Consider the following 22,702-nt stretch of genomic DNA (forward strand, 5'->3'; position numbering starts at 1 on the left):
TTAACGGGCATGACGTAAAACAGCGAATCAAAGAATTCAACTTTATTTATAACTAATATAGGACAATGCTGTTGATTAAAAAATACTCCATTCAAGGACCTTTTGTTTTCCAAATAATTAATATTACCAATAATTGATAAGTTCCAGTTCGACGGGTTCAAACAGAAAGATTTGAAAGCAGAGAAAACTGTGTATCTTATAATTGGCATGACTTTATCAGATGGCAATACTAATACTAAAATAAGGCTTGAGCATAGTTATACACTTTACTTCAGTCACGGACCCGCGATATCATGCCGGGGTGTGTTACCTTATCTGTACGTTCCGCATCTGACAGGCGCACCACCAAACGGTGTATTTTATAGGATTTTGCTATAAACACGGGTCATAATCATAGGGTCAGATTGATCCCTATTGTGTAGTATTTTAATCAGTAAGACTTTCTAAGATAACAATAAGAATACTAAAAATTTGGACTTGAAACAGTGAGTTTTCAATTTGTTAGCGGACATAAAACAGCGAATATAAGAATTCAACTTTAATTATAAATATTATAGGACAATGCTGTTGATTAAAAGATACTCCATTCCAGGACCTTTTGTTTTCCAAATACTTAATATTACCAATTATTGATAAGTTCCAGGTCGACGGGTTCATACAGAAAAGCAGAGAAAAGTCTGTATCTTATAATAGGTATGACTTTATCAGATGACAATACCAATACTAAAATAAGGCTTACGCATTGCTATATATACTTTTATTCAGTAACGGGACCCGCGATATCACGGGTGTGTTCTAGTTATTTCTATGATTTCAACTTCATACTAATTTGGCATTTCATTTTTTTTTTATTCTAGTCGTATTGATGAATCTTTGGTAGGCAAAATCATAAGCCTGATATGTATCATTGATTAAATTTTTAGTGTACATTTGAACTCAATATAAATTAGTTCCCTTTAAGCCAGCAGATCAGTAATTTGTATAGAAAATGTTATTCGAATCACAATTGCACAATAACTTCATCTTAGAAGACAAAGCTATAAAATATACACCTACAAAACAATGTTTTGAACTATTCATTTATAATATTTATTTATGATAGAAGTTTCCATGTCAAAATTATACCTTTTTATTCAGTGACTCATACTATAGTAAGCTATTATTTTTGTTAGAAATGATTGACAAAGGTATCAACTAACTGGATCCGATGGTAAGTATAACTTTTTATTTTACAGCACTCACTCTTTACTAACAACATTTCACTTGAGCAATCTGCTAAAATATTTTACCAGTTGATCAGTTAGTTGGAGTAGAAATCTAACTGCAATTTGGTAAACTGTTTTGGTCATTGCTAATGTGATACCCCAAAGGTCACTGGATAAGCACTGTAATATTAAATGGTAATCACTACAATTACACTGTTCCAACTAAAAGCTTCTGTAACATCACCTGCAGTCACAAAGTATTAAACTCAAATTTATTTACACAAATTTAAAAGAATTGTTCTGCATAGTTTTTAAATAACATAAATCAAGTCATCATATTTGTTTTCAATTTAAAATATATGCATCATTTTCCTGTGTGACTTGAATTTAAACCCTATATAATTGTTGCTTTATACAATCATTATAAATCTAAATATTTATTTAGCACAAACATCTTAAATAACTATATAGCATATACCTTCATCTACACCAGGTTGAGCAAAATAGTCAATGAGGTCTTCAAGGCACTTCAATACTTCTGAAAGACTAATTCTACCCCAGGCATGACTACTTCTGCCCTCCGTCTTTAAAGCATCTAGTGCTCTGAAAATTGAAAACAAATCAATTAAAAGCATTCTTGGACAATTCAGCATTAACCTTTTTCATAGTGATAAGCCTTATTTGACATTCTTTACTCTAAATAGCCATGAATAACAAACCACATTTCTTGGAAAAAATGTAAAGATGATTTGAAATAGTATATATCTGCTATATTGAGGGGGTGGGACCTTTAAGGGGACTCCGGGATCGGGTGTTTTAAAGCTCAGGATTTCGAGATTGACCCTTTGGGGATCCGGGAATTCTTTTTTTCGAATTTCGGTACCTCAGGATTTTGTGTTCTTAAGCCCAGAATTTCGGAATTTCAGGATCAGCACCCCTCCTATCCCCCCTCTATATTATGTTTGTTCTCAATGAAACTTTTTCAACTTAGAAGACTTCACAATATCAAGTACAATATCAAAATATGAAACTCAAATAGCTTTCTTCAAATTTCGATGAATGTCTGGGGAATTGCTGAACAGAACATAAGACTTCGAAATCAATGCTTCATAAACAAATTTCTTAATCCTCAAGTTTTTACTAGACAATGTGTTATATCATGACAGAAATAACAAACTGTGAAGACATCTGGTAAATACGTAAAGAAGGATGCAATGCTTTACAACTGTTATTTAAAGAATTGAATACATATATTGTCGCTTTGACACATTCCCCATTTCCTTTCTCAATTTTATTATCTATACTTTTTAATGACACAAATTATTTTTCTTTTGCAACACACATGTTCATACAATAAATCTACTATCACAAATAAATGAAATATGAAAATGTTTTAAATTGTAAAATATCCTTCTTCAGAGTCAAAATTTCAGCAACTGCAATCATTTTCATTTTTGAAGGGACTACTATTTTATCTACAGCAGTCTTTATCTAAACTTACTTATTAAATCTGTTGAATATAGATTGACACTTCCTGATAACTCTAGCCGATCGTGATTCTTCTTCTTGAGCTCGGGAAAATGTAAAACCATCGTCCATATGTCCCTCAATCAACATTACAGCCTACAGTTACAAGGGAAATTTCATAAAACATAAAATTCAAAATTCAAACATATCCCATGAATGACAGTTATAGCATCGAGACAATGCATGTGTTCAATTAACTTTTCCCAGTGATTTAGTTTGAAAGAAAAGCTCTTAATGAAGTTGTTAACTCAAATACTGTAAGATTCATAATTATTCAATAGTTACCAATTTTTCATGGATTTCTTAGGGAAAGCTGAACAACCAATTTAAATTTTCAACAAGGTACACATTTTCTATAGACTTTAGAAAATCCACAAAATCAAGTATCCACAAGAATACAATCTTTGCTAAATCATGAATATCAGTACCCACATAAATAAATAAATCCACAGTCAACCACAATGTAAAATCACACCAATCAAGAAAGCTTCACAAGGGTTCCTAATCCAGGATAAAGGGGGTTACAACTTTATGTCCCAATTCTAATGTATTGATCGTCAGAAAAAAGGGGGGTCCAAACCCTGAAACCATCCCCTAGATCCGCTACTGCTTCACAAATGCAAATTTTAATTAAGCTTATTTGTAACTTATACACACCTTTTTCACTTCCAATTTTCCAACTCCTCGTTTCTTTGTTTCGTAAGTTTGATATGATAACCATCTGCTAGTCTCACAGTGTTGTATAAATACCATGGAGTCTCCATACTTGATGTCAGACTTTCCCATTCCTTCATCTTCTCTTCCCTCTGTCTGTTTCTTGTCATCCTAACAATAAAATTAACAAAGATTGAACATTAATATATCTACACACTTTTTATAAAAATATCTACACACTTTTCTCTCAAATCTTTGTGAGAGTAACATTTACTTTACATGTACCACTAGCTGAAATGTTCTTTTGAGAACTAGACATAAGTTTATAATTGAATTTCCTATGAAATTTTAAAAAGTCTTTCATTACTTTTTTTTCATCTTTTTAAAATAAAATCCCTTGAGTTATGAAATACTCACCAAAATTCAACAAATAAAAAGTGTCAAATAAATTTCCATCACATTATAATTTCAAGTTTATAAAAAGAAGCTGGTACAACTTCTAGCCAAATTTTAACTATTATGCATTTAGATTGATTGATTGCTTAACGCTGCATCAGTACAAAAAGGCTATATCATAGCATCCTATGCATTTAGGCAAACCTGGTTAAAATCAAAGACCTGTTTGTTTGAAAAAGTTTTTTTCTAATTAGATATGAAAATTAATTTGTTGAAAAGAAAAGAATTCTGTATCTACCTTTGAGCTAAATAAGAAGAATGCAACAGCTTGTTCCTCAGCTTTCTGGCGATGAACTGTCACTACTTGGTTGTCAGTGGTAACGGCTAAATATCGCCCAGATGTCACATGACGTAATCGACACTGCTGTCCCCATCCCATGAATCCACCAGCCCATCTACAAATAGACAAGGATATTTTTTATCAAATACTGTGAACTATTTTCAATATTTTGAAATACACCATGCTCTTTGTTATCTCTAATATACCTCTGTGTGCTTTATAAAATAAATGGTGATATTTGTATACACGTACAATTTTTATTAAAGCATAAAAGAATTGATTATATCAATTAGTAATTTGATAACTATTTCTATGTGGTCATCAAAAATTAAAGCACGGAAATTATGTTGATATGACTACTTAATAACTTTTTAACAGTTTCGAGAACAAAACAAACATTTGTTCAAAATTTTAAGCTGAATACTGAATAATTTTTCAGCTAATTTTTAAGGACACATCTTGAGATTTGTGATGCAACTGGTATTAAAGTCTTTGATTTCTGGGGATTTTTTTTTTAAATGTTTTTTTGTATTTTATTCAGTGTTGGTTGCTTTTAGCACTGATAATTGTCTTGTTTAAATCAACCTCCAAATCTCCTTTGATGTATTATCTATTTATTTTCTTAACTTACTTTGTTCTTATAATTTCTATTCTCCACAGAGATCTAGCATGGCTACATACTGCACCAGTCTCATACATCACTGCACTGAAATAACAAAATTATAAAGAGTTATACTAATGCGGGGTTCACACATTGCCGATTATTGCTCCCGATTGAGATCAGACAGCAATACGACACGAAAAGTGAAAAAGTCGGATTAGTATCCTCAATTATCTGGAATGTCCTATCATTGTCTGAACGCATTCGTTTCAGTTCGTAACAGATTCCTACGGATCGGGAAGGGTCCGAATAGTTCGGCAAAGCATCCCGACAGTTAGGTGCGTCCCGTAACATTCGGGGCAACTCAGCCGATTTTGTCTAGTCGGATTACAATCGTGGCTATGTCGTGACAGATTCTGCTGTATCGGATCGAATTCCGAACAATGTCTTGTGTATTCTGGACGGTGTCTTGTGGAACGGGAATGATCCGGAGTAATTTTTCATAGTCGTTTTTCTGCCGATTGAGTCCAGATTGCATCCAGATCTTGTCGATTGCGAACCGTTTTTTGCCGAAACCGTTCCGAAACAGTCCCGTTATTAATACGAAATTCGTCAATGATACCCACGTCAGAGTCCCGACAATTACAGAATACAATACGACTGAGACCAGACAAAGCCGTTTGCAATGCGATAGAGCGGACTATGATAGGATTACGTTCCGACAGTACTTGATCATCCCGAATATGCCGACAGTTTTCGAACGGATAACTTCCGTCAGCGTCGGTTCACTGTCCGGTCACTGTCTGATCTCAGTCGGATAACATTCGGTAGAGTCGGGACGCAGTCGTGACAGACTCGGTCGAATTTTACCTGGCGAAAAATACAAATCGGATTAGAAGCGGATTCAGAACGGTATTATCGGGACTAATTCGCTTAGAAACGGTTGAATATCGGTGCTTCCTGAATACCATCTGATTGTTGTCGTGATCAAATTATTTTTTTACAAATTTTAATTTAAGTTTGAATTTCCATCCACGATTCACAGGATCTTGATCAGACTTTTAATAAATTTTAATTGGGAATGGTCCTATCAAGAACGGTAGTAAAAATCGTGAATGTGTGATCCCAGCTTTAAAAGATAGGCAATGTTAAAATGTTCCTATGCTTGTAAGCTTGCACAACCAATTGATTTCCTTACATAAAATATATTTTGAGTGGATAAAGTTGTAAATGGTAGTATTCTTATTGCTATTTAATGTTTTACTTAATAATAATGGAAAAAACATGCCTTCAAAATGTTGAAAATATCATTTTAGTCAAAGTATGGCAATTGAGAGTCTGTTTGTCTAATTAATATTCCCATGGTGAGGTTGCAAATTTTCAAATGTATCAAATGTGAATTTTCAGCATTGTTAGTTTATTATGAATAATTACTCAGTTCCTATACATGTAGTTTCTTTGGTAATTAAATTTATTTCTCTAACTTTTGTGCTATTTTCACATTTCCTGACCAGTATGAAAAATTAATTCTCCTCACTAGTGAGAAATCTGTTCTCAGCAAATGATTAGTCGAAATTTGAACATAACGTCTAAATGTTTTGTTTTCTTCTAAATTTTCTTATTGTGACGCCATGAAAATAGGTGGCAATGCCTGATGACTTCACATATAAAGAACACAAGTTTCTGAGAATCTTTGAAAAAGAAGGATGAAAATCATTAGAGAAACAGATTCCAACACTATAACTCATGTATTATGATATTTCTCCACTCTCAACAGTTAAATTTTAGTTATTAAAGAGCTTACCAAGCCTCACGCTTTAAATGAGTGGAGAAATATTAAATACACTTGTTGAAATATAGGAATCTATATTTCCCCCACCATTATATCCTTTAAATATACAAGAAAAGAAGATTCAACTTTAACACAAATTTTGTTTTTATACCTGAATTCATTATCACTGCCAGCTTCAGGTATAGCTAGACATTCATCCATGTGACCATGAAACAGGCGAATAACATCTCCACCAAACACGTAACCTAGACATTTGTTCCTGATACCTCCAGAACACATAGGGACTACTGTCCACAAAGTCTGCTGGAATGATGCTATAACCATACTGCCTCCACCAATATGCTGAAAAATGTAAAAAAATAAATTACAATTTTTACTTTCATATACAAAACACAGCTTATAATGTATATATTAATTTCTTTTATGTAATTAAAGTTCATTAATTTATCATGTAGAGGATGTGATTTATATGAATTTCTAATTGTGTTAAATTCTGATAATCTTAAATTGTTAACTTTCACTCTGCACACTCATTTTATTCATGCCTTGTTTAGTCAGGTGTTGTCTTATTTCTTATATTCAAATACAGCTTCGTCCTGAATATGCATATTCATTTACTGCTAGACGTTAAGCAGCCATCAGTCATGATCTTCAAATGCAGTTCTCAGTTACACAATCAGTCACTTCCCTTTAAAACAGGCTTTGCCACAAATTCTGCTAAATTTTGTTACAAGTATACTTTATAAACATTCGATGCTGACAAAAGGTAAATTTTGTAGACAAAGAAAGTATTACCCGTAGTTAGGAACAGTTTTCATACTTACAAGGTATCTTTCTGAGGACACACTAACAAGTATAAGATCATCTCCAACTCGTACTTTTTCACCTTCTGACCTTTGTTTTGATGCTGGATGTATAGTCCACCAACATGCTTCTCCTATTGAGCATAAAGATACACAAACTTAATTCTATTTAGTTTCTTTTTAAGCATATTTCTAAAGAATTGTAATCCTCATACTATGAATTCATTATTATTCGTGTGATACCAGTTTGTATAGGCGAACCATGAATTTCAATGTTCGACAAAGTACACATTTTATATATGCTTGTATGCAGACTTTGGTAAGTCCATGAACTCAAATATCTACAAATACAATTTTCCTCAATCCATGAAATTGAAACCCACAAGAAATAAAGGATTCCATAGTAATTCAATAATGAATGTTCTGCCTGATACCAAGATTTCAAATATCATAAGCTTGTTTGTACAATGTAATGCAAATATCAACATAAATGTACATGTGTAATTTTTCATCATATTTAGAAGATTATTCTTGTTAATAAAATGGTAATAACAAAAGCATTATTATATTTTCTTTGTTATTGTTTTTCACATACCTTGAGCTGTTTCATTAAGTCCTACGTCAAAAGCCAGTTTATCGTTGGATGAACTTGTGGACAAACAAGATAGGTACTGAAAAAATATATATCATTGTGTTAATTTGAAACATTTGATGAGTAATATGATCTTTGAAGTATCAAGGGAAGATTTATTGATAATGGTATATTTATCAATTTAAAGAAAAAGATTTTCTGCTTTTTAATAAAACCACAAACTAAACTTTTACAGAAGTTTCATAAAGAACAAACAGGTTATATTCTGCTCACCAGAACTTTCCAAAAATATAATTGGATCGAAAAATCATTATTTTCCTAAAAATTACAGCACATTCTTTATAGTGCTGAGTTCACACATAATTTGAATTTGATTCGTATTAACTAATTTGAATTAGTTGAATTTGCATTTGAAACATTTTCCCTCTAACGTCAATTCTAAATCGAACTGCAATGCTCATCTAATTCACTTTACTGTACAAATTTTGAATAGCACTGATACGATGGTGCTTTACAGTCAGAGAAAATTGATTTAAAAAAATCTAAAATTTGAACTTGGGTCAAATGAACTTAAGATGAAGAACAGAAATATAAGTGTTGTCCCTTTGCTTTTTTGTGTTTTAAGCTTTGAATGTACTGATTTTGAGTCATGGATTGATACCACACAGATGTTGACAATGAATTTTGAAGCATATCACATATTCAATATCGCTCTCTATTTCCTGGCCATATAAAAATATGTCAATGCACTTCAGAATTATACCCAATGAATAACATACCTAACAGATGTTAATTCACATAAATAATTAACCGCAATAAAACAATTGTTTCAAATAACTGAAAATTTATATTTAAAATCAATTTAAACATTAACCCACAAAGACAGCATTGAACTTTATGCCATGACAAGGAGATACTACAAGGATTATAACCAATAATAAAATTTGCAGATGGTTCGAAAATTTTCATGTAAATTTTTTTTAATACATTTTAGGTATGCTTTGCTTTTTCCTATCCATACACAAAGAAAGTGACTTTACAGTTAAGAAAGTTAACTAAAATATTGTCCACCCTGCTACATCAGAATAAAAACACTGTTGTATTTTTTTGTTTGTTTTGTAAGTATTATATATCCAGGACTGTCAAAATAAAGTTTGGGTTTTTTTTACAGTAAAAACTTACCATGTTACTATGAAGGTGTCTCAGTAAAACTGCATGGCCGTAAAGCAGTGTTCTGTGACCTGATTGGGCTGCCTAAAAACAGAAAATAGGACAAATTCTAAACTTTATTGAAGAAAAGATACAGATATGTTCATTAAATCTATATTCAGTAGTTGATTTTTACTTTATATTCAAATCTTCAAATCAAACTTTGAACATACATGTGCATGGTCAAAGATTTGTAATACAAACAAGTTATAAAATTGACAAACTCTTTTATTTACACAAGCTAGTATATGTACATCATTTCTCCATGCTGGTTTGACTGTAGAAAAGTCTTAGCTATTGTGTTTCAATGGCATATAATATACTAAAATGACTAATGGTTGTCAATATTTTTACAGAACGGTTGATTGTGATTTCAAAAATCTGACATGTTGGACTAAGATGATTTATTTCATGGCAGATAACCCAAAAATCAGTCGATACACTTTTCAGCAGCCTGGGTTCAGACATTAAAGAAATAGAACTAAACCACAACCCATTTACCATAACCACCTTACAATTAAATCACTCTCAAAATGAAAAAAAAAATAAAAAAAATATTTAGGTATTATATTGGGATTTTGTAACACCTCAACAAAAGACATGATGGAGAACTCAATTTACTGCATCAAATAAAAGTTTATAAGAATGATGCCTTGAAAATAAATGTTGACAGCAACACATTCCTCTACAATTACCTGATATTTCTAAACATGACAAAACAGATTTTCACAAAATAAGATATCTGAGACTTTTTTCATTATTACTTCCTTTCTTTATAGTGCACTTTTCAATTTTTCTATACTTCCTTCTGTAGAGCACTTTTTCATTTTTTTAATCTATATTCCACCCACAACCACCCTCAATCTCTGATTAGATTTATAGCATCTAACCACCCTCAATATCTGATTAATCTAATAGAACTAACCACCTGCAATCTCTGATTAGATTTACAGAATCTAATATAGATAATTGCTTTACTGTCGAAGGAAGGTGAAAAGGACACCCTGACCTTGAAAAAGATAGAAAATCTATTGCATTGTCGAAGATTACATAACCAGCTAGACACTTTATTCAAATCAACTGTAAAAGCAATAATTGCGATGTTTATATCTATCGTGTCAACTTTCCTTAAAAACTTCTCTATTGATTGTATTGTGATAGTAGAAGTTCTTTATTATATCCATGATTAATAAACGTCACGGAGTAAGTGAAATGTATTGTATACCCAATTTCCCCTGGTGGCGAAAGTTGTGATGTAATTACCAACCAAAACAATGAAACAATGTGATAAAATCAATATTACGACCTAAAAAAAATCCTCGAAGAATCGCTTGTCAAATATACTTGTAATTATTAAGAGACCACTTGTCAACGCAATTTGTAATCCTGCGGTCACGATTATCTGGAGAGATTGGGGAAGCTATAATGGAATATTGAACTGTCTGCTTCTTAGACATATGCATGTGATTAAGAAAACAATTGGAAACATCACATGATGAAATAGATACTGATGTAAATTACCCCTACTTATATCTACAATTACGCTACTGCATGTTTTCAAAAACTTCAGGCAACTTGATTTGTATAAATTACATTAGTTAATGGCTTATCTTTAAAGCCAATATGCTCCTTATCTTTCCTACTAGACAATCCTGTTTAGACATGTAACTACTTGACAGAATTATTAATAAAATAATAATGAATAATAATGTTCTTCGTTTACATTGCTTGGTAAGATGCCGACATTTACTGTACTATTATATACTCTTGAAAAGTACTTAGGATAGTTCAGATCTTTATTAATTCAGTATATATTATGTTAAGAATATTATTTATGTAAACTTGGACATATTATTTTAACACTTTACTGCAAACTAATGGTAACTAAATCAAGTTATCTATATAAGCTGTCAAGGTTAGGCATTCAAATTTTTAATGAAAGGGCAATTGTTTCTTTAAAAATCAAATAACGTTTCTATGACAACTAAAGTTTTCAATCAAAAAAGAGGAATTATTTGGACAAAAATTCAAATTTAGGTATGTAGTGAATCTCCTTTCCATACAGAAGTTATTCCTTGATTGAAAAAATCTAAAACAACGATGATTAAAAAAAAATCACCCTGTTTCAAAAGTTTAAACAAAATTTAAAGCAAAAAGTAGTCTTCTTACTAGAACAATTAATATGAGAGGCTGACAAATAATCTATGCTTTCACCGACCTAGACCAACTCTTTAAGTACCTCAACCAACTCTTTTGGTACCTGGTGTATCAAATAAAGATAAAAGCAATATCTAAACATCCTTTTACAGTTAGAGCTGGCAATAATTCTCACTCTAATCCTCTACAACTTACATTAAACCATTATCACATTAATTATTTATAACCACAAATGTAGTAATTCAGGAGTCACAATCGAAAGCCACATAAAAAAGCACTGTAGCATTATATATGTTTGGCTGTAGCATTATAAACTTTTCTTCTTTGTACCTTGTTAATAAACATGACATAGATTAAACAATGATTATGCTGAGCATTATATAGTTTGGCTGTAAAATTATAAATATTTCTCGTGATATACCATAACATCTTGTTAATTATCATGACATAGATAAAACAATCGTTATGCTTTGCAATCAATTAAATGAAATATTATTCATCTTAGCATGGTCGTCACAGTACATGTACACTGCATATATCATATTTGATAAGTTGCCATGGCAATACACCAAAACTAATTAAAGCCAGTATAATAAAAGCAACATGATTTTTTTAGGTGTTAATCTGTTTATATTTGAAATTCCACCACATATATTTCTATCACTGTATGCAGGGGTGAATACAGCCATTTTAAAAAGGGGGAAAGGGGGGGGTCCCAAGTTGAACCCAGGACAAAAAGGGGTGGTTGGGAGGTGGTTCCATCTATATGTCTCAATTCAAATGCATTGATTGTTCAGAAAAAAGGGGTTCCAACCTCCAGACACCACCCCCTGGATACGCCACTGGTATGCTATAGTTCCTTCCGAGATAACCTGCAGTCATGCTTAAAAAAGGTAGAAATGGAAAAAGCTACATTTCCATAAAACTTGAATGAATATAGTTTTTGAGGTTACATTTTGTCGTTTCCTTGTTAGCGATAAGCATGCATGCAAATTATCTTAAAATGGTCTATAAAACATGAAAACTGTAACACAGAGTCATAAGAATATTGAATTTAATCACAAACCTTTTTAATAGAGCATTATGTTTTATTTGAGGTATCTTATTCCATTGTATTTTTTTTCTCATGGATGATTACAGCATTTAACTGCATAAAATAATTTTAAATGCCCTGCTTGCATATCATATAAAGATACATGAAGAATGATAAAAGTGATGCTACCCAAATTTGTACTTGATCTGAGGTTTGTGGTAATAAGCATTGTGTATAAGTCACATATTACATTTCGTTGAGGCAAACTAAAGTTAGAGAACAGATACCACAATTTCAGCAATTTTTATGCTTATAACTAAACATAACTAAAGAACAGTAAAAGTGACACCACCTAATTTCAAACTTGATCTTTATTATGTGATAATAAGCATTGTGTATAAGTTACCTAACATTTGGTTGAGACAAACTAAAGTTAGAGAACAGAAACCAATTTTAGGACAGACGGACAAGGGTATGACTCAATGCCCCCTCTGCTAAGGCAGGGACTTAAAAAGGTATAATTCTTTCAAATATAATATATAATTATGTATATTTATAAATACTGCATAAACATAAGCAATGCAAGTAGCTTTTACCAATAGATATAATGTTTTTAGTAAGATTATAAAAATTGTAAATTTCCCATCACAGTTTTTAAAAGCACTTATACCTTGAAGTTTTTCATATGCATGCAAACCTTTCAGAGACCATTAAGCACATTTCCCATGAGCCTTTACTGTTTACATTTTGTACAGAGGAAAATTACTATCAATATCCTTATAATTTCATGACATAACTTTTATAACTACAAATGATGAAATCAATTGATTTCAATTCCCATATTTGACATCAAATATATGGCTTTTAATACGATGTTAGATTTTTGTAGTATTTTCAAAGTGTAGTTTATACTCTGATAATTATTGTTTGCAATTACAACTTGTTCTCTCTGGTGTGTAGTAAAGCATTATACATTATTTTTATTTTCAGAAAATATCTGAAATTTTTCTATAGAAATCTTCAACTTTTTGAACTGACAATAACTCATTGTTGAAGGCTGTACAGTAACCTATAGTTGTTAATTTCTGTGTCATTTGGTCTCTTATGGAGAGTTATCTCATTGGCAATCATACCAAATCTTCTTTTTTTATAACTATTATCAAATAAAACTAAATAAAATGCAATTATAACAAATTGGCTATTTTCTTTGCTATATTTTGTTACACAGTAAGCTAAAAGTTTTGAGAGCTAAATATTACGAAGTAGGAAAGTGATATAAACAAGGTACATGAAAAACTTAGACCTGGAATAAGGCCTTGCCTACCTCTGCCCTTTGATCAACAGGTCATTTAATGATGGGCTTGCAAATACATGTATGATCTAAACTGCCTAAATGTAATACTGTGGATTCATTTATTTTCGTGGGTACCAATTTTCGTGGTTTGAGGAAAATTTACATATTTGTGGATATTTAATTTCGCAGTTTTGGCAAAGTCTACTCATTCCTTTAGAAAATTTGTTATTAGTTGAACATTTGAATTCGTGGTTCTCCTGTACCCACGAAATCCACGAAAATTGGTATCCAACGAATATTAATTAATCCACAGTACCAATTACAAAATTTGTCTGTTTTCATTTTGTTATTCATGTCTGTGGAAATCAAAAACACCGTAAAAGAAAAAATATTATAGGTAGAAATAATATCTTCTTAAAGCTCTCACAAGGAAATGTGCATAATAGGCCCAACAATATGTGTACAAAGTACATGGAGTTATGGACTATTACTCACTGACAATTTTTGTGCCGGTCTTTCTTCCTAAAATTTTACATTCAAGATCATTGTCTTGCACATGATAGCAGATTGTTTGCACTTTTTTAATATCTTTGAAATAATTGACAGTTTTTAGGCCATATCCCATATGAAAGAATGTATATGCATTTAAAAAGAAATTGCATAAAGTAATAAAGTAAAATATAACTGTTGAAAATAAATATAATTTCAAGCACATAAGTTTGATGCTTTTTTGCTATAATAAAATTTAAAAGAAAGTTCTAAAATAATATAAAGCAAAACATGCATCATTTTATAAGAGATATAATCAAATGAGAATGTTCACAAATTTAATTCCATATTGTTTTATCTGCAACAATAAAGTCTACAGAGCCAATTTTTTTTTATATATAAATGGTATCCCACATGTTTAGCTGTGCCCATATTGAGTGTTGACAAAGGGAGATTACATGTGAAAATAATTAATAAACTAAGGCCAAGAATAACATTATGTGTTTCCAATAATAAACCTGGAATGGGAAGAGCAATCCTTCACATTTTTTTATTTGAATAAATTATTGTTTTGTGTACTGTAAATATATAAATGCAAACTATAACTGAAATCAAGCTATCAGTGTGTAGTTAATGGTTGTGTGTGTATACCAGTTGTTAAAGAACATCTATATCTTAAAATCAAAAACACTGCACTGGAGAAGGTTAAACAACATCGTTTACATATCATTACGAATGTTCTGACATTTAAAGACTGAAGTTTGCATCAGATTCTATTGCATCAGAGTAGATAATTCAAATAGATGAAAAGTGGTGTATAAAACAGATCATAGAAACTGCCCAGGTCAAATGGGTTGAAAAAAAATCATTTCAATGAAGCCTTAGACTGTGCTTATAAAACAATTCTTGGCATTCACAACATCAAGATTTGGATTTTCTGTATACTAGTATCCCCATAGTTCTGTCCATTTTCTATCTTACTCTTAAAGCATACGTTGGGTATGAATTTCTTATTTATAAATATGCATATGCAAAATCCTACAATGATTTATATTGAAGTAAATTCAGGCAATATAACTATTTGGTATAAAACTACCAATACATACTGTGGAATCTTGGGATGATGATGTGACCATTTCCTGCAGAGCTCTGACCGAAAGAGCTTGTTCTAGAACAAAGGAACATACTGACAAATCTGGAGGAACATCCTGAAAATAAACAGACCAAAACTGTTATGGCTTCGTGATGATGGCATAGACAAAGTTTAATTATCAGAAGCCTGTAGTTCAGACTTCAGAGGTTGTTATTAGTTGCTGTATATTCTATTTTGTTTTTTGTTTCATTATTTTGTACATATATCAGGCCCTTAGTTTTCACTTTCACATATAATGGCATGTGGCACTTTACAAACTTTTATATCATATGAAAAGCAGCATCCATTTTGATGCATGTGTTATTAATCCTACACTGATTAACAGCAACCTATTCTGTTTTTATTAATTTGTACAAATAATTATTGAGCTTTTTCATTTCTCAAATTGTTTTTATTAAATGCCTATTGCTATATTAAGGTATTCTTATTGTTAATATAAGATTGTAATTGATACGTTAATTAGTTTTGATGACCTCACAACGTATGGAGCCTCTGGCTTTTATTTGTGCTGTGGGTCTTTTTGATTTTAGTTCATTTGAATGTTTTGAATTTAAGTGTGGCATCCATGTTGCTGAACTAGTACTTATAATGTACATAATTGTTTAGAAGCCCTTTTCGGGTAAAGGATTTTCTCACTGTTATGATAACCCATTGCTGACCTTGGGCTGTTTTCTGCTCCTTAGTTGGGTTGTTGTCTCATTGACACATTCTCAATTCTATGCCCCTTGCATGAAATTAATTAAAATAATTTGCATTCAGAGGACTTTGACCCTATATTTTCTCCCCCTGTCTCAAGGCTAGATAATCTTTATTTACATCATTTCATTCATGTTTTGCTTATACAAGACTGTTTGAGATTTAGACAGGAGAAGTTGATCAACTCTACGGACCAATGCCAAGATACATATGTAATAATCAAAAATAACAGAAGATAAAACAGACATATAATCTTATTTTCAGACACTTTCAATCTTCTTGATTTAAATACAACTATTAAGAATCATATTCCTCAGTGCATTTTTTTCTAATTTTGTATTTTTGATGTAAACTTAAAGACATCCCTAAATAATTGTATGATGTTTATATAAATGTTTTTCCTATCAACAAAGTATGTAGATCCTATAAGAATCCCCAAGGCAACAATACTGAAGTACATAAGAACTGGCTCATCTCCAAATACAATATAAAAATATACAAAACATATGCTGTATTTCCAGTGCCTTGTATTTACAGTAATGTCTAATTATCATGCCAACAGTGATTACATAACAATACAAACTTTATATACTTTCAAAAGCAAAATGTTGACCATTTTCAATCAAAAGTCGTTAAAAAAGAAATCCTTTTTATGCCTTTCAATTTCATCAGGAAAATGTATCATTTTGAACTTTCTGTCAGAACTGCTGCACAGTACTGTTTCAATTTTGTTTAAATTGAAGGCAGCTAAAATATATCCTCATATAATTATGTTATCTATATTTATAGAAAAGATCTCCCTATAAATTATTAGGTACTGGTAGACCCTGAGAACTGATGAAAATCTGTTCCTTTAATATTGAAAATGAAAGAGGGGATGTTTGCTACCCTATTTCTATTTCTTCATATGTTGTGAGGTTTTGAATGTAAGCTAGCTATCTGGTTTAAACAGAAAGGGTGTACTTGACTTCTTGTTTTATTACATACCCGACAAGATACGTTCTCTAGACAGCACATACGGCTGCCGAATCCTTCTGCTGCAAGACATACTCTATCTGTAGTACTACTATCTCTGGAGGATGTCACACAACTCAAACAAACAATATCATTCTACAAGGGAAAACATGTGATTAATTAATTTGATTAAAATTCAGTTTTATACACTTCAAATTTTGTAGGTAAATATATCATGCTGCTGTTTTTCACTTTTATGTTTGGATGTAAGGAGTCTTTCTGTTGCTTTTTTGGTGGGGTTCTTTCTAATTGTAATTTTGTTCTCACATTTTTTAATCTAAAACCAATCTGCAGTCTTATATATATATAATTGATTAATTATACCTGTATCTTAATGCAACTCTAGAAATCTAATATATGTAAAAAAATAAATATGATCTTAGATAATATATAGTGGGATTTGTCATGTTATGATGTTTTTATGCAGTTAAACCAATTTTGTGACTGCTAGTGATAAAAATATTGTTGTTTTTTCCTTAAGAAGAGATTTAATGTACTTTTTTTTTAACATTTTTGTAGATTTAATTCATTAGATTTCCATACAGTGTCATAGAAACTTTCTATCCTGATTATACATTATATCATCTTCACTAGCCTACGGTAACAATCTGGTCCACTACTAAGGCGTGTCCACCTTTTTGGGGGAAACATTTGGTTGATTGTTTATTGAATCACTCATGAAAATATCTAGATCTCTGCCATTCAGATTTATTTCTTGGCTAGCAAAGGTGACATTATATTCACTAACATTCAATATTAATTTCACGTTTTTTTTATTTGTGCAACAAAAAACACTATATTCAAAATTCATTAAAGTTTTTCCTAGTACAAATTGTACCATAAATATACAAGTAATCACATAACATGTAAGTCATACTGCAGCTGGAACATTCTATTGTTTATTTGTACAATGTCAATTCAATGTCAATCACTTTTCTTAACAATTATAGGTTCATTTAAGAATGAAAAACATGTTTTATTTTAAGGTAAACGATAGACTTGCTTTATATATTATAATTCCTTTTCTTCTTGATTTCCTTTTTACTTACTGATGTGTTTAGCGAATACTAGCTGATTGCCCCAGGACACTGATTGCTCTTTGGAGTATTAATATAAAGTCAATACTTTTTGATAATATAACTAGAGTAAATTTATCAAAGGGGTTACAATTGAGTAAAAAATTGCATTAGGAATGGACATGTAGCAAGTCTATTTTAATGGCTATTGATAAGCATGTAAACACTCCATTTTCCGAGCTTCCTACCAAAAGTAGATATTTTTCGTATATGACCAATTATTATATATTAATCTTGTATAATTACGATCTGTTGAAAATTCACCATGAATATACTTAGTATAAAATAACAGGAGATGTGGAGTATACATCATTAAGACTGAAAACCAAAACCTCAGCCTTAACCAAAAGACATCTAGAAGGCACCAAAAAATGTATTTGCACTAACATGACTATCTATCTATACAATATGTCAAGCTCTTAAAATTATCCTGTGTCTGAAAAATCTAGAAACTTTCACAGAACTGACATTAACACCAAATTCTCCAAATGCATGTTTTACTGTTATACCACTGTCCCAGGTTAGGTTATGTGTTACACATTTGTTTTTTGTTCATTTTTTTATATAAATAAGGCCGTTAGTTTTCTCGCTTGAATTGTTTTACATTGTCTTATCTGGGCCTTTTATAGCTGACTATATGCGGTATGGGCTTTGCTCATTGTTGAAGGCCGTACGGTGACCTATAAATGTTAATGTTTGTGTCATTTTGGTCTTTTGTGGATAGCTGTCTCATTGGCAATCATACCACATCTTCTTTTTTATATTTACATTTTAAATGAAAAATATATCAACACACACTGCAATTGGTCTTATGGCTTGTCAAGTGTTCACCTTAGATGCCTCCTGGTCATGTTAGCGTGTAAGGTTTGAACAGTTTCATGTATGATCTCATTCTGGACCTTTCTTAACCAAATACTTTTTAAAGTTTGCTGCTCCTCCAACAAACTTAATTATGGCACTTAGTAGGAAGGTCAAACTAATGACTGGTAAGCATGGATTCAGAATATTGCCCCAAAATTGGTCCTCATGTGCAAAAAGTGTCAATTTTGTTCTTTTTCTCGACCTGGAAGTCAGAGGAATGCTAATAGATACATCAAACTGTAGTTTACATGTAGAGTGGCCCCCAGTGAACAAATTTATTACAACAGTTGTTAGGTCGGAGTGAAACTGACTTGGGTACATCTGTCTAAAGAAGGTCAATTCATAAATTTTCAGATTTTTTCCAATTTTGAACTTTAACTGGACTTGCAATCGGAAGTAGCTGATTCCTGGGCGTATTTTGATAATAAACACAATCAGTAGTTATATGCCTTCGGGTTTACCCTATTTGTCAAGGTTTCGAGCCTCATTTATAAATCAGTGTTTCAGACCTCTAAGGTAAGCCAACCACTCCAAAAAACCTAATTTTGTCTGATTTCAATTTTTGAAATTCGTATTTGAGCTAAAAATGTATGGAGAGCCATTGGTGCCAAATAACAGTGGTCTGGGTCTGGCCGTAATATTACGGCCCCCGCATGGCAAGAGTTAACAATGAGAAAACCCCAAAATTTAAAGAAAAACCGCAACAGGAAAAATATGAATCACATTAAAAGGGGAAAACTTATGTCTATCGATATAAGAAGTTGTGGTATGCATGCATAATATGGTAATGGATATAAGTCATTAATAAATCAAGTATGCAATTGTCTAGAATGTGCAATCCTCCTGAACATGTAATTGTCCTGAATATGCATGGTATATTTTCCACACAAGGTTCAGCAAACAATTATCAATCAAGTCAGTAATGTTTTCTTCATGAAAGCATTATTTATAGCAGATGAATGTAATTGCAAGTGAACTTTGTATTGCTTTGTTTCTGCAATGTCATTACAGCACGGAATGTGGACTTTACATAACAATGATATAGTTGTAAACTGTTGATAAATCCTGGCATAAATGCATTTTGCTCAAAGCCATGAAAGCATTTTAGTTTTTACTGACAAAAAGTAGCCTAATATGTCTTTGATACAGAATGTTAAAATGATAACCACTGCTGTTTTAAACGTTCTAAGGTCATCATGGTCATACATACTGCTAATTCATTTTTTGTTGTGGGATAACTATTTTCATGGATTTTGTGAATAGAGATGAATTACAAATCTAACTGCTAAAAAAAGTACAAATTCTAGCTTGTATGCAGATTTTGGCCATGCAATCAAGTATCCTTGCTATGTAGATTGCAATATTTCCTCCATCCATGAAAATTTGTACCCACAAATATAAATAAATCCACAGTACATTGTATGTCTTTTTTTCTTTCATTTTTTTAAATGGCTATGGGGAGAGGGTAAGAAGGATCCAACCTGTTATTTGTTCCATCCCCATTACTTATCTTGTTGAATATACATCCATTCTCATATATATTGCTCTTTTTAATTTATATGACCGTTTTGACGTTCCAATTTTGAATATTTATGATATTTAAAGCATGCATATATGTGCTAAGATTTTAAAAACTTTAACAATCAAACTTTCCATATAAAACAGAAATACGTACAAGCTGAATAATCTCAGTGCAAAATTCCATTGTGTTGAACAATTTATATCACTCCAAATGTATTTTTGGATTTTCAAAATAAGAATAAAATAGTAAATGTATTCCTAATAAATATCTCAAAAGACCTCATATAACATGTATACACTCAAAGCAAACTTAAGCAGCTTTTCAAAACTCATTTCAATTCAAAAGTTCAAAAGTTACCTCCATATAGTCAAACATGTTTACATAAATAAATATTCCAGAACAGCAGAACACTCCAGATAGTATAGCCAATATGTTTTACAATGGGAGCATGTGTCCATATGTTCTGAAATTCTATAGCTAGGATTATAAAATCAGCAAGGGTTATGTAAACATTCTTAAAGATAAAATCTTATCCAATTTTGACAGATCAAGTTAATTATAAAAATAAGCAAAAGTAATCTTCACAAGCTATACTCATAATCCTTGATTACATGAAAAAATTAGCAAACTCAGCAGTTTGAAACAGTTCAAAACATTTATACAAATGTATTATGTAATAAGATATATAGATATAAAAATATTAGCTTCAAAACTACAATAAAAGTATTTTAATCATCTAATATATTTTCTAATTGAAGACAATCTAGGGTATATGTCAATGAGACAACTGAAGAAATTGAGAGTTATCATCTCCACCAAAAGACAGAAATTCAATATAAATTGAAAAGATTTTTTGTTTTAATGAAAATTTTAATGCTGTACATAAGTGACAAAAGATTATTCAACATGAATAGAAAAGATTTAAAAAAAGCTGTACAAAAGTGATGAAAATTTTACTTCATTGTGTTTTTCACAAGCATTTTGCTAAAGAGGTATAGAGAAAGAGTTGAGAGATAAGTTAGAGCTTAAAGTTACACTCAAATGTTCAAGAGTTGGGTGACACAATTGTTTAAAATAACCCTCCCCCTCCCTTGTGCAACAATTTTACATTAGGGTGGAGATAATGAATTTCAGCATGCAATTCAAAAAGATTGAAAATATATGAATATAATATGATCATATAGTATTTTAGTTGGAAGAAAAACTGTCAGAATGAAAAGAGAATCTAAAATCAATTTTGTTTTTGTTATGCCTGATTCAAATGTAGTGCAAAATAGATGCATCTTTAATAGATAACTCAAGGTTATCTGATAAATCTTTATTACTTTTTACAAACATTTTTAAACATTTAGATAAAGAATTGGATGAAAATCTAAAAATCAATTTAATTTTTGTTATTCCTGAATAAAACTGAAAGCTGATGCATCTAGAAGCAATTTTAAGTGAACTTTTATTACTTCTCAAATTAAACAAATAAAATAGATAGCGAATCAAATCAGAATCTATAAATCCATTTCATTTGAACTAATTTATGTGATTCTCTGCTTCAAATGGCAGTGTAAAAGAAAATGTATCTTTTAATACAAGTAGTTAGTTCCACATTATACTTTATTACTTTTCAATTTCCAAAAGAGTATCATAAAATCAACTTCAAAGTAAAAAGATTAAGTGCTGTTTATAACTTCCTCAAACATAATTACGAAATTGATTTCTCTGTAGTATCCATATAAAACCAGTAATTGTTATGTACAGATTCATCATGTATAATTGTAGTATAGAATGAACTCTTGTAAACAAATACAGCAATATTCAAATATCCTTACAATATACGACCAATACACTATATATATAACTATTCAGAAATTATTAATAAGCAATAAAGTCAATTTCACTAGTTATTCAATAAAGGGGTCAATCATTTTCCTGGACTATATACTGGCAAAAAGGCAAAGCTAAGGTCAATACATGTAAAACTAGCCATGAATGAAATTCTTTGTTGATGATTTAATAATGGGGTCAACACTTTTCCATGACTATATTGGCCACCATAGAAGGCAAAAGGTAAGGTCCTTACAATCTAGACCAACACACTATATATATATATAACTATTCAGAAATTATTAATTAGCAATAAAGTTTATTTCACTAGTTATTCCATAAAGGGGTCAATAATTTCCTAGACTTGGCCAACATTAGAGGCAAATTTAAGGTCAATAGAACTAGCCATGAATGAAATTCTTCACTGATTTATTAATGGTTGACCTCAAAATAACCATTGCTATAACAGT

The 22,702-nt window shown here is 31.1% G+C and overlaps 1 protein-coding gene across 1 annotated transcript in view; it reads right to left on the reverse strand.

Moving 5' to 3' along the window:
* The window catches only part of LOC134710263 (ryanodine receptor-like), a 126,722-nt gene that overhangs the window by 98,908 nt on the left and 5,112 nt on the right, over positions 1-22,702 (reverse strand). Inside the window, exons 2-12 of the mRNA XM_063570543.1 lie at positions 16,929-17,051; positions 15,199-15,300; positions 9,093-9,164; positions 7,914-7,989; positions 7,340-7,452; positions 6,667-6,857; positions 4,754-4,828; positions 4,081-4,237; positions 3,390-3,557; positions 2,707-2,828; positions 1,684-1,808 (exon numbers count right to left, since the gene is read on the reverse strand). Of these exons, the coding sequence (XP_063426613.1) occupies positions 1,684-1,808; positions 2,707-2,828; positions 3,390-3,557; positions 4,081-4,237; positions 4,754-4,828; positions 6,667-6,857; positions 7,340-7,452; positions 7,914-7,989; positions 9,093-9,164; positions 15,199-15,300; positions 16,929-17,051 (1,324 nt within the window). The remainder of the gene's footprint in view (positions 1-1,683; positions 1,809-2,706; positions 2,829-3,389; positions 3,558-4,080; positions 4,238-4,753; positions 4,829-6,666; positions 6,858-7,339; positions 7,453-7,913; positions 7,990-9,092; positions 9,165-15,198; positions 15,301-16,928; positions 17,052-22,702) is intronic.

The sequence above is a fragment of the Mytilus trossulus genome, chromosome 3, assembly GCF_036588685.1.
Source record: "Mytilus trossulus isolate FHL-02 chromosome 3, PNRI_Mtr1.1.1.hap1, whole genome shotgun sequence".
Lineage (NCBI taxonomy): Eukaryota > Metazoa > Mollusca > Bivalvia > Mytilida > Mytilidae > Mytilus > Mytilus trossulus.